Source organism: Corticium candelabrum, chromosome 14, assembly GCF_963422355.1.
Source record: "Corticium candelabrum chromosome 14, ooCorCand1.1, whole genome shotgun sequence".
NCBI classification, from domain to species: domain Eukaryota; kingdom Metazoa; phylum Porifera; class Homoscleromorpha; order Homosclerophorida; family Plakinidae; genus Corticium; species Corticium candelabrum.
In genome coordinates, this window is record NC_085098.1 from 7,895,850 (window position 1) to 7,908,349 (window position 12,500).

The following is a 12,500-nucleotide window of genomic DNA, read 5'->3' on the forward strand; positions in this document are numbered from 1 at the left end:
AGCAACAAACAGAGAATCATAAACTGAACTCATGGTCACTGTTGCTCCAAGAGAAGCAGATAGATTGGTAGCCATACCTACATCACATGAACATTGCACATACAGCAACAAGTGTGACTTCCACCATAACAGTAATCATACAAGATGTGACTATGCAGATCTCAGTTGATGGTCCTGTACACATCTGACCACTCATTGTAGCTGCTTGACTAATCTGCCGAGTTCTGGTGCCATTTCCACATTCAACACTACATGAACTCCAACTACCCCAAATGCAATCCACTGGAAACACAACACAAGACAGTCAATAGAACATTACTCATTCATCAAACTTTGCAGTGAAATTTAGTAATTATACACACACAAGAATTGGTAGTCACACAGACCATTAAAGTGAAACTCATTAAATGTGTAAACTAGAAAAGATATTCTCTCAGTGTTACCTCGTGTCGTGATATCACTTTGTACAATTTTAGATAATATTTTCAGTACACTTGAAAGTAAAATGGAATTTATAAATTCAGAATACTTCATGAGAAGTCAACTATTTCTCCAGAGGAACCATAACTGTAGAAGTGAGAGTAAACACACATCTTCACTTACTAGTGAGGAGAACTCTAGGAAGGAAAGCATATGCTATATCTACAATCCTCTTGTGTTTGTTCTTGTAATGATCGTCTACAAACCATACAACTATTACTAGTAGTGACATATTGTAAAGATTTGGCCAGTATACGAGACATTTGCTGTGTAAACATGTACCATGAGTGTAATTGTATTTACCAGAAAGTGTGTTAATCTTTGTTTTGAAAACTGCCAGACCAATCGCCACAAAACCGTGCATAAAGACTGTGTTCCACACCACAATGCAAATGCACATCTTGCTTGTACAAGTGGACAATTAAATGAGCCCCTTTTGAAGTCCACGAACCTAACCGTATTAGCGAGCATTGTGGAAATAACGTAGGACACAGAACAATGTCCCACCAAATGTGTTGTTCTGACCAAATACTGCACCAGTGTTGAGACGTGTTGGGACAAAACATCCACTTGTACCCATATATGAATATGATAGTGTAAACCTTGTCTCTTAGCAAGTGATGGCCTTTCCAATGGTGTAACTGTTTAATTTCATAAACTTAGGTGCCTCCTAGCATGCTTTATCCAGAGAAATGTAACGCTATACAAGAATGTCCTACCTAGGCTCAGTCTGTCCAAGCCTAAATATTTCCCTATTTTCCACACTGGCGAGGATGCTGTTGTTGCTCAAAGTTAGAATGACGATCTGTGAGTGCACGCTGAAATGACTGAGATAGACAGTGAAGGTGTCGCCATCTTCCAAAGTTCTTTTGGGATGACGCAATTTCATGATGACCAATCAAACTCGCCGCCACACCATGCAGTTATTTCCCTGCAGATTAAACCACAGTAGCAATGCCTACCTAGCAGTCTATAAATGGCTCTCGTTTAGGTAATGCTCTTATCTGGATATTTCAATTAGTTAAAAGCATAAACATGGCAGGAGATCAAATGAGCTCATAGCAGTTTGGTCAAGATCAGAATAAAGGTGACAAAGAGAATTACAAACACAGTTTGATGGACAAACAAATAGACAGACATAACAAACAGACATAAAAATATGGCAAACAGACAAACATTTCATCCTTACAATACTATTGCAAAGTTTGTAACAAATGAAAATAAAAAACAAGCTCAAAGCATTCAACTAACTATCACATGTATGCAGTCTTACCCACACGAACATTCAGTGTAAATGACTTTGACACTATAGAGCCATCAGTTGCAGTATATTGGCATGTATACACTCCACTGTTAAAGGCACTAGCTGACTTAATGTAGAGCTGCTGCACACCATTCTCATACATCTGATAGACGCCAGCATTCTGTACACTTGAAGATGGTACATCATTGGTTGTGTTGTGTTTCCATTGCAAGAGAGAATTAAAGTTGGTCACATCAGGACTGACACCACAATCAATAGGATTAGAGTAAACTTGATTCTCATCAACTGCCACACTTGTTCCTTCAATATTCATATTATTGTCTAGAATAGCAATCTCCAACTCTACAACAACAAAACATTTTACTTTTCATTCAACATCTACCTACACCACAACATCATCTAACCATAGTTGAAAGCCACCTCACATACATGAAGAGCGTGATTTGTCACTATTCTCTGTAAATTAATGTATCTTCCCCAAACAGGTGGACTGCAGCTAACATCTCGCCATATTGCATTAAGGTCATTAGAGCTGTCATATGGAGCCTTTCCACACTCGTGGTTGTCATTCCCATTGTTTATTAAGCTGTCACCAACATAAACATACAGATTTTCACCTCTATCACCTATAGGGATAACTCTAACACGTGACACAAGATATTCCTTTTGCAAGTCAACTTGAAGCCAAGGATTATCAGACTTCGTTGTAGCAGCACAATCAGTACCAACAAGTGTCTGTCCAGTAACATCTTTTGGATTACCATCTATAGCCTTTGCAGCAACATACACAGAACTCCAGACTGAACTCATGGTCACTGTTGCTCCAAGAGAAACAGCTAGATTGGTAGCCATACCTACATCACATAAACATTGCACATAAAGCAACAAGTGTGACTTCCACCATAACAGTAATCATACAAGATGTGACTATGCAGATCTCAGTTGATGGTCCTGTACACATCTGACCACTCATTGTAGCTGCTTGACTAATCTTCCGAGTTCTGGTGCCATTTCCACATTCAACACTACATGAACTCCAACTACCCCAAATGCAATCCACTGGAAACACAACACAAGACAGTCAATAGAACATTACTCATTCATCAAACTTTGCAGTTAATACACTCAACAGTTGGTAGTCACGCAGACTCAGACTAGAAGTTTGTAACCAGAAAGCTCATTTTGAGTGCTATATCACGTGACCATAACAAAAGTCCCGTCTTAGAAGCTCATTAGCCACGCCCCTTATGCAAAAGAGGCGTGGCTTGCGGAAACTAAACTTTTAGGAACTCATAGCTATAACTGTTACTGTACACGTGTGTAGTAACTAATAACAATGAATTGATCACCACTATAGCTATCGATCATCACCACCCAGACAATAAATAATCATAACATTAGATAATTTTCCACACTGGTACCCTGTTCTCCAAACTCAAACAAAACTGCCTCAAATTCGAATTCGTTAACCCTATCCTTAGCCAACGACGATTTAGGTGCAACTCCAGTATCCTCCTACCTCTATGCTGTACGTGATGTTTTCCGCTGTATGAAGCTGGCTAACCAGGTAGTCTCGCGTAGCCAGACCATCTCTGCCTACATCCTACCATCTCCGCCTACATCCTGCGGAAGAATGTAGGCGGAGATGGTCTAACCAGGATAATTTAATTGCCGAGTGTATCGAGGCTTCTAATCCGGGTCGCACAACAGAAAGGGGAGTGACTCTCCATCTAGTTCTCCTCCCCACGACCACGTTTCATGATAGGACCTACCTTAAAAATCGTTTCCGTGTCCGACTACAGATGAGTCTAGCAACGATTCGTCTAGGTGAGCAAACGGCGACGAAAACGCTTCATGAATTTCCGTCGCCCCATCCTTTTGTATTGTAGCTAGGGATTGTGTGTACGTGACAACCAAGAAACACCTTCAGGAATTGAATGCCACCTACAGTCAACTATTCACACGTCCCGTACTACAGTATGACCAATCCTTCACTACACTGTGCTGCATCTAACACTGTTTGCTGATATCAATTTCTAAGTGCATACCTAGACTGTACATTTCAATTGTCTTGATCACGATCGCAAAACGACGACTACCTATACCAGGCCTATATACGTAATCTAAACTACTAGGAAGTTTGCATGTTTACTTCCATGACAGCTAGGGTTTCAACAAATACGTATTGTCTAATTAATTTAAAAAGTAGAAAAACCAATATCTGGCAGTGTGGGAATTGCGGCAAACGTTTATGTAGATATAGGAGCCTAGGAGGGCATCACGGAAGGTATACAGATTACATTACACATCAAAACGGAAGCGAGTTCATCGAGAGACCTACGGGATAGTTGAAGAAGCGGTCAACCGTGTTCTCATTGAAGTACGGCGTGAAGAAGAAGAGACTTCAGAAAGCGAAGAAGCCTTTGTTTCTGGAACAGATGACCTCTGTAGTGATTAGAATGCCACAATTGACCTGGCGGCGCGTGTGAAGTCACAGATGGTCTTTGTAATTGATCATGAGGGCGTAATCACATCGCGTGCTATACAGGAAGTAGCCAATTCTGTAATTGTACAATACTGACCAGAAACAAGCTCTCTAGGTTTGTCTTCTCGTCATCACTAACTTCCTAATGATGCTAGAATTATCTGTTTGCGATGTATAGTTAGCGAGATTCACGATTTTTCCCACGCTGCCAGCTATTACTTTTCCTACTCTAGCTAGGACTTGCGCGATCGGCGTTTCAGTAGACGGTCTGAAAACTCCATTGGACGTGTTACTTGCAAACGCGAGGCGCATACGGATACCGTACAACTAGTTACAGTGAAACTCGTGAGATGCGTAACTAGAAATTAGATTTTTTCTAGCTCCGTGTTAGTGACGCGATGTATTACTTATTTGTTACAGCAGCAGCTTACCTGCGCAAACGTTGTGCAAACACAAAAGCAGAAGACATGTCGCAGACAGCAAATCTTCCTTCATTGCCGTGAGGAATGCCAACTAAAACCCGGAGAAATATTGGGCGTAGCGCGCGTTATAAATATACTTTGCGCATTATTGATATCAATGAATAATGCATTGAGTCTTTACATTTTAGATAGATAATGTAATTAAGAAATTAACTAGTTGTACTGTACGGTATCGGTATGCGCCTCGCGTTTGCGAGTAACGCATCCAATGGAGTTTTCAGACCGTCTACTGAAACGCCGATCGCGCGAGTCCTAGCTATACAATACGTATTTGTTGAAACCCTAGCTGTCATGCAAGTAAACATGCAAACTTCCTAGTAGTTTAGATTACGTATATAGACCTGGTATAGGTAGTCGTCGTTTTGTGATCGTGATCAAGACAATTGAAATGTACAGTCTAGGTATGCACTCAGTTCCGTTGTAATGACAGTGGTATGGTATTTACTGACATAGAAATTGATATCAGCAAACATTGACTATCAACAGTGTTAGATGCAGCACCGTGCAGTAAAGAATTGATCATACTGTAGTACGGGACGTGTGAATAGTTGACTGTAGGTGGCATTCAACTCCTGAAGGTGTTTTTTGGTTGTCAAGTACACACAATCCCTAGCTACAATACAAAAGGATGGGGCGACGGAAGTTCACGAAGCGTTTTCGTCGCCGTTTGCTCACCTAGACGAATCGTTGCTAGACTCATCTGTAGTCGGACACGGAAATGATTTTTTAACTTAATTAAGGTAGGTCCTGTCATGAAACGTGGTCGTGGGAGGAGAAATTTGAGATTTGTGTACACACACACACACACACACACACACACACACACACACACACACACACACACACACACACACACACACACACACACACCAAGAGGTCGATGGAGAACCATGTAGGACCACGCCCCATTCTGTTGTACGACCCGGATTAGAAGCCTCGCTACGATCGCAATAATGTGGACGTGATATAGTACATGACTAAGTAGACATTCACATGATTGTTGCAAAAGTTGCAGCCGGGTCTTTGCTGTGAAATTGAATTGACATCCGGGTATTTAGCCATACTTGATCACTTATATCACACATGTAGGATATTCATTTATACTCTGATTGTATTACTGTCCCAATGTCTTATACATTATTAATATCAATAAATCATCTACTCTATAGCACTATGGCATACATAAACGTTAATATTGTAGATCGATGTTGATCATATTACAAGTAGCTACAACCCAAATCTCTAGTAACCATCGTCTCTCTGTGTGTCACGTTCCGACTTATCTGGACTCACTCTTTGATTCTGTAATGCTCCTACTTCTCTCCGAGCTTGTTGTCATTTTACCAAACTGATCCGACAAACTAACATGTGACCCTGTCTGTTCGCTGCTTAGTATGACGTCATTAACTTTCTTGGTCTCCTCCCTCTCGTCATTATCTCCCACTGACATCTGAATTCCTTCCCCTTTCACATACTGCACCCAAGCTGGTGGCAAAACCGGCCGTCGTGGCATCTCCTCCATCAACGTACCGACCTCGCCTCCCGCATCCGTCGCCGCCTTGGAGTCCAGAACATCTTGTCGTTTCTCTTCCGTCGATGAATTCGCCAATGGGTCAAACACCTGCCGCCCTGCGTCATCAACCCAAGCCGCAATGCGTCGTCGCTTGAAACCCTGAGATGTCGACTCCTCGGGAGACTGCGCATCGTGAGATCGACGCGTGCGCGCGTAGACAAGGCAGACAATCAAGAGCAAGAGAAGAAGAGCGAGGACGGAACAGAAAATGATGAGATAAACTTGATATGACGGAGACGGCGATTGAGGCAGCGTGGAGGGCGTTGCGCACAGTATACAGCAAGATACGGGTGTCGACACTATTGGCAAGTCTGTCCTGTGAACCTGTGTTCCGTTGCTCGTCGATTCGAGGCAGAAAGTTGAGTTACATTCCCGACACCCAAACGGCGACCCTGAGAGAAAATACGACACCCGTTTTACGTCGGATAGATTGTTTCACGCCGTCCACAATTAATTCGTCTCACTTGTCGGTCTATTCATCCGAATTCAGACGCCGGACGAGATACAGTGGAGGTGTAGTGATGTTGACGTCGGCGCGTGCGCAGTGGTTGCTATGTGACCATACAATGCGAGTGTGCTTGTGCGCTTGTCGGCGTGTTGATGGGTTGCGGAGCTTCTAAAGCGGCGCAGGTGGCGTTGAGTGATCAGATTAGGAAGGGAGATGTCGATTTGAGTAACAAGGAATTATCGAGTAGCGAAAGAGGCGAGGAAAACGGAACACAGAAGGAGAGAATCACACAAAACGGTCGAGACAGAGTAAAGGAGAATGAAGGAAAGAGTCTCGATGTCACGTCGAGAGGAGAAGACGGTAAACACAAAGGTAGTTGGTAATTCGAGAACGAAATTGTCGTCATAAATTGATATCAATTATTCGGTTTGATCCAGAGCTCATTGGTCGACCTGTGGCGTTTGACGTGACGATAGGCGACGAACAGCCGAGGAAAGCACCGCCAAGACGATTAGACGTCAGAAGATATTTAAATAATAAACATAGTTAATATTAAATTACTCAATTAATATTAATTGTATCAATTTTTATAATTATTTATGTTTGCTTAATGATTATAAACATTTTTTCATTTTATTGGATGTTCACTCTGCAATAGTCAATATGTGTTTGGTATGTTTATTATGTGTGTATGATGGCAAGATTAATTTGTTAGATTATTTATTTATTGACTTTTCATTCTATTTTGTTGCTAGAAACTCGAGCCTGTTCAGAGGTTAACTGTCGAGCAGCTGGAGGAGAAGCAACGAGCAGCAGAGGAACGAAAACACAAAGAAATCGAGAAGAAAAGAATGAGCAAACGAGACAAACTGCATCACGACATTGCAGAGGCAAGAGACATGGAGAGATCAAAACAGATCAACGAGATAGAAACGCGAATGAACAGTGTGGAGAAGAAGAGAATAGAACAGAGACAGGCGATCGTTGAGAAGCAGAGGCAACATGATGAGCACGTCCAGAGAGTGAGAGAGAAAGCGAAGCAACTCAACAGTGGCGAGAGCGATTTGGATGACATTGCAGGCGGGTGGGGCAATGGCGTGGAACACGACGACACGTTCAATAAAGAAAGCAACGATGACGAGACGTGGTGGAACAGTGACGTAGAGAAACAAGAGGGAGACGACGAGAGAACGGAGAATAGAGATTTGTTAGCGTAGTTTTGCATTCTGGTTTTAGTTTTCATGTTTGTGTGCTTGATCAAGTTTCTCACAGTAACGATTATGCATTGTATAGCGACCTTTATATTGTTTCATCGGTCAATGGAAATAGATGATACGTTTGCATACAAAACAGTTGTCTCAAGTGTGTGTGTGTGTGTGTGTGTGTGTGTGTGTGTGTGTGTGGTGTGTGTGTGTGTGTGTGGTGTGTGTGTGTGTGTGTGTGTGTGGTGTGCGTGCGTGTGGTGTGTGTGGTGTGCGTGCGTGTGGTGTGTGTGTGTGTGCTTGTCACACGCACGCACGCACACCCCCTCCACTAACATTCCATCTCTCCGACATCAACAAGCGCTCACCCTGCACATTAACTCGATTGCATGTTAATTAATGTACAACTTATGCACATAAATTTGTCAAAAAATATCTAAAAAAGTCATCACTCCGACTATAGGAAATTGATCCTACAGCACATGTGCTTATGTGTTATTAGTCGTATTGTTGCTTAACTCTTCTGACTTACACTTATGTCACAAAATAAAGTGTTCACGACTGCAGTACTTTGTATGTCCCTTCTGGTGGGCGATATTGTTTGGGTAACGCTTTTACTTGAAGAGCATTAAATGCAAACTTTCTCTCGCCGACGTTCTTCTCTGCATTTATCAGACGAGTGCCTTGACTGTGCAATACAACAAAAACATCAAGAAGTCAATCAAACAAGCAAACAAACAGACAGACAGAAAAGACTGACAGAAAGACAGAGAGACAGACAGACAGACAGACAGACAGACAGACAGTTTGGGCCAGACTAGAATGTAATAGTGTTGTTCTTTGAAAATATATGTATTGACAGACTTAACTCGAAGTGTTAAACCCAAATGCATGCAAGCTGCTGCAGTTCTTCATGATCATCTATCTCGCTCTACATTTTCAAATTTGTTACAAATTTCTGTCCTTACTGATGAAAAGTGGAAGCAAGCAACCTTGCCTATCAGATATGGTGCTTTTGGCTTGACATCATTACAAGAAATATCAAACTTGATTTTTGTGTCCTCGTGGGCTCATTCTGTGCATGAGCTGCCAAAACGTTTTGTAGCTTTAGAACCTCAGATTGATGTTTTGTTATCCTCAAAAAGTCCTGAAAATTCTGTAGGCCACATTCTTCATGAATGTTTAGATCCTGATCAATCAGTGAATGATCTATTGTCTAATACTAAGCGTCTGCAACATCATCTGATAAATAAGGTCATGAAAGCTCAAGTCAATATTTTATTGGATAAAGAATCTGGAAAGGATTCAGCAAGATTACGTTCCTTGCAAGGAAAAGGTGCAGGCTCTTGGCTAAATGCCACTCCATCAACCCAGAATCTCGTAATTTTACCTGGAAATTTCCGCTTGGCGGCATTCATGAGGTTGGAAATGGCAATGCCCTTGCCTTTGTTGGCAGATGAGTACGAATGTAAATGTGGAAAAACGATCGATAGAGAAGGATATAATCTGTTGACTTGTAAATTTGGAGGTGGACCAGTGTGGTCTCACAACTGTATAGTTTCTGTGTGAGCAGATTGTCTCAACCAGTTACATGTACCGTACTACATTGAGCCCAAAGATCACTACACCACTTCCAGTGGAAGGCCAGACATCTATGTTGCGAAATCATTCTGCACGCCAGCAGCAGAATTAGACATTGCTCTATCACATCCATTCAGCAAAGACATCCTACCTAGAGCTGCTTATGTTGATGGTGCTGCCACATCCAGAAGAGAAAAGATCAAACATACAAAGTATGACTCCCAACTGCTACCAGGAGGGTATGCACCAACAGCAATCCCTTTGGTATTTGAACATTATGGCAGATGGGGTGATGAGGCTTAACAGTTTCTAAAGACTCTTTCTCTCATGTCTTATGATGAGGACGGTCATCAGAATGCATCCAATTTTACAACATATTGGAGACAACGTTTATCAGTTCAGTTACAACAATGTAACGCTAGAATGATTACCAGGAAGACATCCCGCTTACTGGAACATACAAGGAAAGTGAAGAGAATGAACAATACACACAATTATTAATGTGCTTTACTGTACAGCCCTATATAGGGCTGGTTTCTGTAGAGTTTTAGTTTGGTAGAGATTTTGTGTGATTGGGACAGTAGAGTTGCTTAGTTGTGTTGATTGTAGATTTCAATGTTGAAAATATATGTATTGGACAGACAGACAGACAGACAGACAGACAGACAGACAGACAGACAGAGAGACAAAAAAGACTGACAGACAGACAGACAGAGAGACACAGAGACAGACAGACAGACAGACAGACGGACGGACGGACGGACAGACAGATACATTACACACTCAAGCAAACAATAATAAAATTGTGTTTTCACCTCCTTATCGTATCAAGTGCTTGTTCAAAAGCGGCCGGATGAAGGTTGTGTTCTTTCTGCAGTATTGAACACATCTCAAGCGTCACGCTCATTGCCGACCGATCTTTCGCTGATTTACAGCTTGTCAGACGGCCACCATTCAATTTACGACAAACCTACGACAAACAGCAAGTCAAACACGTTAGAATCCAAAACAAGAACAACAAAGACAAACAAACAATAATGACTGAACAAAAAAGACGTGTCAATGAACGGACTGAGAGGTGAGTAGATATGAATTAATGTCTCTGTGGTCACACCTCGGCGCTCAGAATTAAAATGTCGACATTTTTAGTTCGCCGTGAATTCACATTGGTTCTTAGCTGTTCGACTTTACGCGCTAAGTCAGGAATATCACGACTAACACGAGATGCTAAAACAAAAAACAAAATCACACATGACAATTGTATTATTACTAAACAATAACAAACAGTTTGTCTGTCTGTCTGTCTGTCTGTCCGTCTGTCTGTCTGCCTGCCTGCCTGTCTGTCTGTCTGTCAGACTGGCTGTTCATTTGCCAGCCAACTAACTGTGTGCGGACCTGTCTGTCTACCTGTCCATTTACCTTCCCTGTTAGTCTGTTTACCAACACACCTGCCAACCTGCATAGTCCAATGCTAAACTTATATTGACATAATGCTGCACTAACATCGTAGAGTTAGAAGATCCCGATAGCTTTCGTAATACGTCTCTAGCCGGCTCATGCTCTCGATATTAATAACATGCTGTATTCCAGCATCTCCAAACCGGTCTGCAAATGATTGCTGCTCATTGATGCCTTGAGTGAAGAGAATGACACAAACTCGAATAGGTCGACCTTGCTGGAGTTCTTGGGGTATCAACTGAAATTTAGTTGGCTTCAGAGGAATAGATATTTCTAGGTTTGATCTATAAACAATAAAATATAGTTACTAATGTATTGTGAGATGCATCCCTCCAATACAATAGTCTAGTATATTGTGAGATGCATCCCTCCAATACAATAATCTAGTGTATTGTGAGATGCATCTCTCTAATACAATAGTCTAGAGTATTGTGAGATGCATCCCTCCAATACAATAGTCTAGTGTATTGTGAGATGCATACCTCCAATACAATAGTCAAGTGTATTGTGAGATGCATCCGTCTAAAACAATAGTCTAGTGTATTGTGAGATGCATCCCTCCCATACAATAGTCTAGTGTACTGTAAGATGCATTCCTCCAATGTACCTCGTGCCTGTGATGACTGGCATTTCATTGTCTTCTGACATAATCAACTACAAAACAGACTTGCTGACAATAAGACGCACTGATGCTCATTTCATCTTACTTTGAACACAACTGTTTTGTTTAGCTCATCAATTGCTGCACTGCAGTCCTCCAACATGCCCATCTCCTCCCCGTGTGTACTCAATAGAGATTCCCAGTGAGCTAGAAAGCCGAGGTGAGACAGCTGCTGCATAAACATTGACTTCACGAGATGCTCTTTCAAATGGAGAATGAAACACGTCACAAGACCAGACACCTAAAATGAACTAAGTATAAGCACATGCGCACACAACACACACACACACACACACACACACACACACACACACACACACACACACACACACACACACACACACACACAATGGATGAATAAGGAGCACACACACTGGCACACACACATGCACACACAAAATGGATGAATAAGGAGCTGCCGTTCGTTATGGTTACGTCCCCCAGCCAGTTGGCTGAGTTTCTATGCACTGTGCAGCAAGAGCTATAGGCTGTGCTGAGCAATCTCCTGAAGCCTGGCCAAGTACTCGCAGGAGCACCAACTGCAACACCAACTGTGGTGTGGGCACCCGAAGTCCCACCTGGACCCCAGTGGCTCATGGACTTTGTCGCAGTCGGGGCCTTTGCCATCCCATTCAATGACCAGGTACTCTAGCCTCAAACTTCCAGACTAGAGAGCGCGCGCAGCGTGCGAACTCTAGTCTGGACCAAATCGACACTAAAATGATTTCGGAAATAGCCTTCTAAGCCAATCACCTCCTTAAAACCGAGATGTCGGTTGTAAATTCTGATTGGTTTAGCAGTAATTGTTTATGCTAAGTGCACTAACGCTGATTGCACACGTGTGAAATCCTCGTGGGTGGCTAAGT

General features: G+C 42.2%; 5 protein-coding genes across 5 annotated transcripts in view; 1 reads left to right on the plus strand and 4 right to left on the minus strand.

Annotated features, from left to right (window-relative positions):
* Nucleotides 1-2,596, minus strand: part of LOC134190417 (uncharacterized) — an 8,074-nt gene extending 5,478 nt beyond the window's left edge. The window contains exons 1-4 of the mRNA XM_062658869.1: nt 2,149-2,596; nt 1,754-2,086; nt 142-282; nt 1-77 (exon numbers count right to left, since the gene is read on the minus strand). The exon at nt 1-77 is cut by the window's left edge and continues 373 nt beyond it. Of these exons, the coding sequence (XP_062514853.1) occupies nt 1-77; nt 142-282; nt 1,754-2,086; nt 2,149-2,596 (999 nt within the window). The remainder of the gene's footprint in view (nt 78-141; nt 283-1,753; nt 2,087-2,148) is intronic.
* Nucleotides 2,586-4,735, minus strand: LOC134189468 (spondin-1-like). The gene is made up of 2 exons (XM_062657742.1): nt 4,661-4,735; nt 2,586-2,803 (listed from the first exon to the last, which is right to left on the minus strand). The coding sequence occupies exons 1-2, from the start codon at nt 4,722-4,724 to the stop codon at nt 2,604-2,606; spliced, it is 264 nt and encodes an 87-aa protein (XP_062513726.1). The 5' UTR covers nt 4,725-4,735; the 3' UTR covers nt 2,586-2,603.
* Nucleotides 4,736-5,808: 1,073 nt separating this feature from the next.
* LOC134189466 (uncharacterized) lies at nt 5,809-6,830 on the minus strand. The gene is made up of 2 exons (XM_062657741.1): nt 6,749-6,830; nt 5,809-6,676 (listed from the first exon to the last, which is right to left on the minus strand). Exons 1-2 carry the CDS (start codon nt 6,762-6,764, stop codon nt 5,991-5,993), a joined length of 702 nt encoding a protein of 233 aa, XP_062513725.1. The 5' UTR covers nt 6,765-6,830; the 3' UTR covers nt 5,809-5,990.
* On the plus strand, nt 6,665-8,082 carry LOC134189465 (GRB10-interacting GYF protein 2-like). Its single transcript, XM_062657740.1, has 3 exons — nt 6,665-7,104; nt 7,170-7,249; nt 7,488-8,082. Exons 1-3 carry the CDS (start codon nt 6,885-6,887, stop codon nt 7,947-7,949), a joined length of 762 nt encoding a protein of 253 aa, XP_062513724.1. The 5' UTR covers nt 6,665-6,884; the 3' UTR covers nt 7,950-8,082.
* A 216-nt stretch (nt 8,083-8,298) lies between these two features.
* The window catches only part of LOC134189464 (inositol polyphosphate-4-phosphatase type I A-like), a 10,002-nt gene continuing 5,800 nt past the window's right edge, over nt 8,299-12,500 (minus strand). Inside the window, exons 12-17 of the mRNA XM_062657739.1 lie at nt 11,681-11,875; nt 11,581-11,627; nt 11,019-11,257; nt 10,630-10,742; nt 10,331-10,485; nt 8,299-8,622 (exon numbers count right to left, since the gene is read on the minus strand). Of these exons, the coding sequence (XP_062513723.1) occupies nt 8,490-8,622; nt 10,331-10,485; nt 10,630-10,742; nt 11,019-11,257; nt 11,581-11,627; nt 11,681-11,875 (882 nt within the window). The 3' untranslated portion in view covers nt 8,299-8,489. The remainder of the gene's footprint in view (nt 8,623-10,330; nt 10,486-10,629; nt 10,743-11,018; nt 11,258-11,580; nt 11,628-11,680; nt 11,876-12,500) is intronic.